General features: G+C 47.0%; 1 protein-coding gene across 1 annotated transcript; it reads right to left on the reverse strand.

The window, feature by feature from the left end:
• Positions 1–166: 166 nt before the first annotated feature.
• LOC106938869 (fibrocystin-L-like) lies at positions 167–6,923 on the reverse strand. The gene is made up of 10 exons (XM_015021059.1): positions 6,754–6,923; positions 6,416–6,471; positions 5,887–6,079; positions 5,091–5,227; positions 4,904–5,008; positions 4,618–4,803; positions 4,342–4,509; positions 4,067–4,272; positions 2,937–3,909; positions 167–567 (listed from the first exon to the last, which is right to left on the reverse strand). Exons 1-10 carry the CDS (start codon positions 6,921–6,923, stop codon positions 254–256), a joined length of 2,508 nt encoding a protein of 835 aa, XP_014876545.1. The 3' UTR covers positions 167–253.
• Between the last annotated feature and the right edge of the window lie 1,872 nt (positions 6,924–8,795).

Here is an 8,795-nt window from a genome sequence, read left to right on the forward strand (position 1 = left end):
ATTTAATCAGAACTGATTTAATCAGAACTGATTCAATAAAACTGATTTAATAAAACTGATTTAATAAAACTGATTTAATCAGAACTGCGAGCGGTGTCGACCTTTTCAGGTCTTCCTGTTTGAAACTCATTTCTGTCTTTGATTTCTCATCAGATCTGGTTCTCATTCTTCTAATTCTGTTCTTTTTACTCAGGCTCCTCATTTCCTGCCTTCATTTGTATATTTTGTCACGTCTTCCTTGGTTTTCAATCCATCAGCTAACGTATGTCCTGCTCTGGTTGGTTCCACCGTCAGTCTCCGCTCCGGTTCCGTCCTCACCCTCGTTGGGCTGCACGCCGCTGAGCGTCAGCTCGTATGTGAACTCCACTGCCGACTGGGCGTGACCTTTGACCCCGTGGTGCAGGACGACCGGATAGGTGCCGCCCGGGTTGCTTCCCGTCGTGCAGCGGAGCTGGGAGTCGGAGACGGCCGACACGTTGCAGGAAACGCCGTTGATGGTGACGGAGACGAGCTCGGAGTCGGAACCGAATCCCGATCCGCTGAGCGTGATGACGGCGCCGCTCGGCCCTGCAGGAAGCAAGAACAGCTCAGGCTGAGGAGCATCAGCTCAGAGGCTGAAGTTGATGTTTGGTTTGAACTAGGACTTTCAAATGTTAATTTCTAATCACACAGATTTAATGACTTTAATCAATTAATCACATTAAGTTTTTCTAACATACAAACGTCCCAAGCAAGAACCTTTGTATTCATGCATTTCTGGGACGCCTGTAAAACTGACACACGGATACATCCAGTAATAACAGCAGCTTCTCTGGTCCACCAGGGGTTAATTCCTGCTTCTGAACGATCTGATTGGACGATGGAAATTCTACGGTTCTGTTGAAGTTGTGCTAAAAGGCGTTAGCCTAGCAATGAAGCTATGCTAACCCCACATAGTATCTAAATGCTAATAGGTAGCAGCTAATGCTAATCTGAAGAAGAGATTATAAATGATAAATATCTCTGTTTTGAGTTCATATGACTATTTATACAATAATTTAGCAGCAAAACGGGTTTTTGAATTGAAAATATTAATTTTATTAAAGCATATTTCAATTAATTGCAATTAATTAGATTTTGAAATCAACTTCATGAAGCATTTTAATTGAATCCTACCACTAATTTGTAGATAAAATGCATGTAACCATCTATTATTAAACATTTTCAATGAGCTTTTATTACTTCTGAATATTTCTGGTAAATTAAATCCAATAATAAAATCATTTTATTTTTTTCTCAGGTTGTGTTTGGATGTGTGTGGGGGCTGGAGGAGGAGCGTTGCCCTGGGCCTTCTTTGTCTGACAACCACCACCAGGGCTGGCCCAAGGCAAAGCAAACTATGCAGCCACTTAGGGCCCCAGGGCCACTAAGGGGCCCCTCAGTGGAGCTGATTTATTTATTTATTTTTTTAGTAATAATTTCTATGTCATTATAATTTCAAAAACACACAATTTCACTACGAAGTGATTTGTTTTTTACAATAATATATATTTGACAATGTATATAGAAATTATTATTTTATGAATAAAAAGAAAAAATGAATTGCTCTTGGGGCCCCCTGGTGGCCGCAGTAGGTACCGCATGCTCTGCCGGTAACATGAGCTGCAATGAGCATCCAAACGTCCAAAGCTCCGGTCAGAAGCTAAGTTAGCAAAACAATGTCTGGGAAAAGGACTTATCCTTCAGGGAGGGAGAGAAGAAGGAGGAAGAATAGAAAACAGCCCAGATAAAGGTTTGTTTTAATGAGCCTTGGTGATGTAAAGATTAGCAAAGCTGCTAACAGAAATTAGCCTGATAGCGACCTGGACCGGTCCAGTTCAACAGCCAGACATTTATGCTAGGCTCTTTGTGTTAAACTGAGTTTAACTTTAAATGAGTTGATTCTCATGGTGGTTCTGTATATTTCTGAGGTATTTTTGGCTTCAAAACGCCGAGTTTGATAAGGTTTGATAATAATTAAAACTTCTCAGTGTCTGACATTGTCTAGCTAAATGTTTCTACGTCAGGCTACATGGATGAGCTGCTCTGTGCTGTAGCTGGGATTTGCTGTTTGCTGCTGATCAGAAGCATTTTGTGCTAAAACAAACATTATTTTTCTAAGTTAAGTGAAACTTCTGTTAACATCTGAAGGCTCAGAATCAGTCCAGTACCGGTACCGGTCCAGATTCTCAGGGGAGAAAGACTCACCTGGTATAAATTACATTTTTTAGTTATTGGAGTTACACTTTAGATAAATGAATTTAATCACAGAATGTCATGAATGTGTGTAGCGCTGCACCGACTGCAGTTTTCTGGCCGATCCCTGGTTACCGATCTGAGCTGCTGATTTTGGTTTTGGCTGATTTTAAGTTTTTTGTCTGAAATGTTGCTAAATGTAGCAAGAAAGTCACTGAGTTTCCACAGTGGGTGAACATTGTTAACTGTAAAGGTTCAGACCTGTTGGTCTGCCAGTCAAACCTCTCACTGCAGAGCAGAAGAGGACAGAGGCTGATGCTTAAACCTTTGCTGATGAAGATAAGATCAGTTTCACATGTAAGTATCAGCCAATCACGATTCCCCAAAATTAAGGAAATCGGCTCCCAGAAATCAACTGGTTGATAAACCAGTTGGCCAATAAATGTGTCCTATATTATACATGTATATAATGTAAACAGCCAGAGATGCAGTCAGTTTATAGCAGGTGTGTGAATGACCTGATGATCAGACTGCTGACTGCAGCCGGTCCACAGAACTAGAGGGCCCCATGGAGGCCTGGGCCGGCCCTGCTCATCACTGATTAAAGCTACGCTGAAGCACCAGAGATTCTCCAAACTGAATTATTTTGGATGGTTTTGGATTTTTGTGGATCATTTCAGGCCGTTTCTGGCGCTGCTCCTGTGGGTCCAGTGTGTATGTACCGGTGTGGGGGCTGATGGCGCTGAGGACCGGCGTGTGGGCTGCAGAGTAGTTGAAGCTGAGCGGAGGGAAGGTGACGGCGAACACCTGGATGCTGACGGCGGCCGGACCCTCGGGGTGAGCGGGGCTGAGGCAGAGCAGCGTGTCTGGAGTCTCCTCCTGGATGCTGCAGGGTTTCCCGCCCACCGCCACGCTGGTGTTCCCCGGAGCAAAGCCGTTCCCAGTGAGGACAAGCGGCGTCCCCCCGGCTAGGCTCCCGGCGCCGGGCCGCAGCGCGGCCAGCGGGCGGCTGCTCAGGGTCGGCTGGCCGGACGCCAGGCCCCTGCTCCTCACCAGCAGCCGGACCGGGTGGTCTCCGGCCGGCAGCGCGCCGACCCGCACCGTCACGTTCCCGTCGCTCACCGCCGCCGGCCGCAGTGGCGTGGAGCCCACCAGGACCGACACGTCGTCCACTATGCTGCCAAAGCCGGAGCCGGAGACCAGGACGTCGGTCGGGCCGCTGATGCTGCTGGGCGAGACGCCGCTGACGCTGGGCGTGACGGCGGAGGAGAACCGGAAGGAGCAGACGGAGGAGCAGGAGCTGCGGATCTGGTCCAGGTGGAACACCACGTCCCCGGAGCGCTCCGCCGACGGCGCCGTGTCACACAGGATGTGGGTGTAGTTCAGCATCACAACGCTGCAGGACACGCCCGCCGCCATCACGCCACCCTCAGAAAACCCCGAGCCGCCGATCCGGAGCCGGGTGAATCCGGTGGAGCTCCCAACAGGGGGCGCCACCGAGTCGACAACCGGTAGGACCACGAAGCGACGCTTCAACTCATCAGAGATGGCGACAACGGCGGCGCCCAAGTTGTTGACTCTGACGGAGACGGGCAGAGCGACGCCAACTGGAAGCTCTGAGCTGGAGCCGAGCCGGCAGCTGATCCCGGACCAGGAGCTGTTGGTCACATGACACGGCTCACCGCCAACCGTCACCTGCAGGATGAACAATTAATCGTCAAATAACTGACCGATTATTCCATTGATTTCTAAAATAATCGAGAGCCGCAGCCCTGATTAGCCTCGGGCTGCTCTGAGCAGCGCCATCTAGAGGGGAGAGGTTCCAGCCGTAGACCCCCATGACCCTGCTGACCTCGTTAGCGCAGGAGACGTCACTGAAGCCTTGTCCCTGGATGTGGATCAGCTGGTGGTAGGAGCCCTGGTTGGGGGAGATGGAGCGGACGGTGGGGGTGGAGCAGGCGGAGAAGCTGAAGGAAAGACCGTCTGAAGTCTGATTGGCCGGTGGGCAGGGTGTGGACGCCGCGCAGCCTGCTGCTGATCTGGAGACTCTGGGTGAACCTGCAGCCAGACCTTCATCATCAGCCTCCTCATCTTCCTCTGGGGCTTCTTTACGTCTCAAACATTTACCTTCTGGCAGATATCTGGCCAGAACGCCTCCCACTCTGACGGAGACGTCAGCGTTCTTGTCCTCCAGACTCACGACCTTCACGACTCCCTGCATCAGGATGGAGGCGCTGACGTAGCCGCTGCTGTAGTAGTACGTACCGGGGACGGTGAAACGGTAGCTGAAGAACCCTGAGCAGGAAGGATGGAGATGATCCGGGTCACAGCGGCAGACAGACGGCATGCAGAGGAGTGAAAAAGAAAGAAGACAGAATCTGTTCTGCATTTTCATGTTTCTACCTTCAGCAGTTCGGGCCTCGCCGCTGTTCAGAGCTCCTCCTTCATACTGGGAGCCACTGGGACTGGAAACACTGAAGACTCGGTACCCGACGCTCTGGAAGGCAGGTGCCTCCCACCGCCACCTCACTGTGTCGCCAACAAACACTCGCAGCGAAGACGGGCTCCAAGCGTATCCCGGTCCATAAGCTGCAACACAGACACGCATATCAGACACACACGTTGGTCCCACCTGGACCTGCGGCGCTCCAGGTCCAAAAGGCTTTCATTCCAGGGGGAGGGAACGTACTGAGGTGGGAGCCCTGGTTGGTGACGACGTGCGTCCTCTCCCCTGACTGAACGGTGCAGAGCAGCTGGTTTTCCGAGGCGGACGCCACCTCACAGGCTCTGCTTCCTGTCGCACAGCGAGCGCCGGACGGGTCATCAGTAACCTCGCCATTGCTGCAGCAGCAGGCGGGACGCAGACGGACACTCACCAACAGAAACCTGGACGTTAGCCGTGTCGTTGCTGAAACCGGAACCAGAAACCGTCAGCGTGGTTCCTCCCAGCAAAGAGCCGGTCAGCGGGGAAATGCTGTAAACTTCCAGGATGTATTCGATGCTGGTGTTGATGCTGGAGAGGAGGAATCGTCTGAGTCAGGATGACGATTAAAACACACATTTGGCTGCATTTCTGGAGAACCTTTAGGGCCTTCAGGTGCTAATGCTCCAGAGAGCGAAGCGCAGTACAAGGATGTTTCACTGCTGATGTCCAGGACACAACAACTGAGAAATATTCCCAAATTACATAAAAAAATATTTTTACTTCATAAATTTGGTATAAAGAAATCCTCGTCCCTTACCCCATCTCCATCATCCCTCATCTCCTCTCTTTACATGCTTCATCCTTCCTTACTCCAAGAATCAAGCACTTCTTGCCATTAATGGGGCTTACGGTCATAACACTAATTGTGTCAGTTAATGAATTAAAACTAATTAATTTAAAGTTAATATAGGTTGTTTTACATTTACTGAATATTTAAATATTATTTTTAGAATTGATGATAAACCCAAACTTCTCTAAAATAAAAGACGGTGAACCTTGTCATTCCTCTCTAGTCCGACTACGAACTACTTCCTGTAAGCAAACTGTTTAAGTTACTTATTAATTAAACTTAAACTGGATCCAGTAAACTCTCTAATAGCTTCATAAAGATTGGTTTTACTTGGAGGCAGGCTGCTGGTACTGCAGGTCCAGCTTAGATCAGACTGGATCAGAACTGGTGTGCGTACCTGGCCCTGGGGAACCCTCTGTTCCCCACCTGTACCTCCACCTTGTAGACACCAGGGGGCAGCAAAGGCAGGCGGCAGCTGATCCGTGTCTCGCTCCACTGGGTGGTGACGCACTCTTTCGCGCCAACAAACACGGCACTGTTGTTGCTCCGGCCTCCGAGGTTTGAACCTTGGACAGTGAGAAGCTGATCTCCTGAACAGCAGAAGAAGAAACCGATCAAACCGGCTTCTGATGCTAATCGACCAATTAAGGCGCCATGTTGGGGCACCATGTTGGCCCCAACATGGCTCCATGTTGGCATTAAGGCTCCATGTTGGCATTAAGGCTCCATGTTGGCATTAAGGCGCCATGTTGGCATTAAGGCGCCATGTTGGCATTAAGCCGCCATGTTGACATTAAGACACCATGTTGGCATTAAGGCTCCATGTTGGCATTAAGGTGCCATATTGGCATTAAGGNAATGTAAAATCTTCAATAAATAACAATGGGCTGTATTTTGTTGCTGAGAAACGAAGTTGCGCAAGTAACCGTGAAAGAGAAGCGGAACGGAGAAGCGGAAAGGAGTAGCGGCGCGAACAGAGCAGCTGCAAAAGCAGTGAAATCACGAAATTAATGCAGATTTTGACTGGTAGCATTCACTTCGTAATTAGTTTTTAGCTTAGCGGCTTCTGTTCTGTATATAAAGGATTACCTGAAGAATGAACATGGGTTGATAACATCCGGGCGCCCAGCGGCGCTGTGTTTTGAGCAGGAAGACGAAGAGGAAAAACCCCCAGCCGTGAGCGCAGTGAGGATTTCCATGATAACAATGGCTGATCGATTATTCTTATTAGCAACAGGCCAAAAGTATCAGAGACTGAGAGTACTATGAGATCCTGGCAGTCAGAGATCCAAGCAGGGGAATAGCGGCGCTGCGTAGCTGCAGGGAGTCGATCACTACGGCGTGAGGCGGAGCCACGACTTTAGCAGTTAGACGAAAGCAGCTTACAGCCACGGCTAACTCTGGAAGCCAAGGTAGAAAAGCCTTTTTCCCCATAGTCCAAAAGACTGCATTTGTGGCTGCATTTTTACTCCAAAATGCAGCCACAGTGTCCAAAAGAAAAAACATAAGTGCAATCATTTGCATATTGAGAGTCTACAGAGGCTGATAATCTCCCCACTCTGCTCCTGGATTACCGTTTAAACTTTTGAGTTTTATGTCAAATCCACATGAATTAAATGACAGAAACTAATACTTTCACTGCATCTTTGATTCATTTTGTCCAGCTGCAGACTGGTAGACTGTCCAATCAGTCAGGTATTGTGTAGTTGGTGCTTTTAATCAGTTTTCAGTTAACTAAATTCAAGTCTATGGACCATAAAATGTCTCTAAAATCACTCTGTCCTTCTAAAATCTTTCAGAAAATTGTAAAAATGCACTGAATCGTAGCAAATTGTATCGCTCAACAAATATTGTGATACATATCGTATTGTGACCAGAATATTGTATATCGTATCGTTAAATTATTGTATTGCTACACCCCTAGTTAGGACAGGAGACGAGATGTTTCCATCCCTGAAATTATGATGCATAGAATCACATATCTATGTCTAAACTATGTTACAAAGTAAACACAATAAAAACATGCTTTATCTGTGGCATTGTTCATTAAAATGGCACATTTCTGATGTATTAAAATTAAATACGATTTGTTCATTAATATTGTATTTGCGATTCAGTAAGTACTTTTACTTTTAATAAGTATTTTTAAAAACCAGTACTTTTTTACTTTTACTTAAGTACAAATGTTATTGTGGTACTTTTACTTTTACTTGAGTACATTTTTGTCTGTTTATTTGTACTTTTACTTAAGTACATTTTTTGAGTACTTTCTCCACCACTGGCCGATCCCTGGTTACCGATCTTTAAAAAGCCTGAGCTGCTGATTTTGGTTTTGGCTGATATGAATTTTTTTTGTCTGAAATGTTGCTAAATATAGCAAGAAAGTCACTGAGCTGCAACAGTGGGTGAATATTGATAACTGTAAACGTTCAGACCTGTTGGTCTGTCAGTCAAACCTCTCACTGCAGAGCAGAAGAGGACAGAGGCTGATGCTTAAACCTTTGCTGATGAAGATCAGGGGATAAGATCAGCTTCACATGTAAGTATCGGCCGATTACGATGCCCCAAAATTAAGGAAATCGGCTCCCAGAAATCGACTGGTTGATAAACCAGTTGGCCAATAAATGTGTCGTATATTATACATGTATATAATGTAAACATCCAGAGATGCAATCAGCTTATAGCAGGTGTGTGAATGACCTGATGATCGGACTGCTGACTGCAGCCGGTCCACACTGTTAGCAGAACTAGAGGGCCCCAAAACCAGATTTGGCTTAGGGCCCCATGGAGGCTGGGGCCCATGGAGGCTGGGGCCGGCCCTGATTGGTAGCATTAGCTCAGCTGATTCCTCCCTCCAGGAAGCCACCAAACTGAACTCCTGTCCAAATCCAACTACAATAAAGATAAAAAAGAGAAAGAAAATGGAAAGTTAAAATAACAAATAATGCCAGTTTGATGAATCAGATCTAATCCATTTCAGATGCAAAAAACGTTCTGGAATCTATTATTGACATTTTATAAATTCCACAAATCAATCAGAAGGTTTGACAAATGTTGTATTTATTCTGCTGTTAGTACAGAATAATCTAGTTAGGTTTGAAATATCTAGATCACATGTGTCAAACTCAAGGCCCGCGGGCCACATGTGGCCCGCCATGTCATTTTATGTGGCCCCCCTAGCATTTTATAGGCCGACATTGACTTACAATAGGTTTTGAGCATGAATTGACGACAAACTACATCTCCCACAATGCATTCCGATTGTTACCAGCCAAGATTACAGCTTCTCGCCACTAGAGAGCAGCA

Source organism: Poecilia latipinna, unplaced genomic scaffold, assembly GCF_001443285.1.
Source record: "Poecilia latipinna isolate Pla-1442-1.1 unplaced genomic scaffold, P_latipinna-1.0 Scaffold2715, whole genome shotgun sequence".
Taxonomy (NCBI): domain Eukaryota; kingdom Metazoa; phylum Chordata; class Actinopteri; order Cyprinodontiformes; family Poeciliidae; genus Poecilia; species Poecilia latipinna.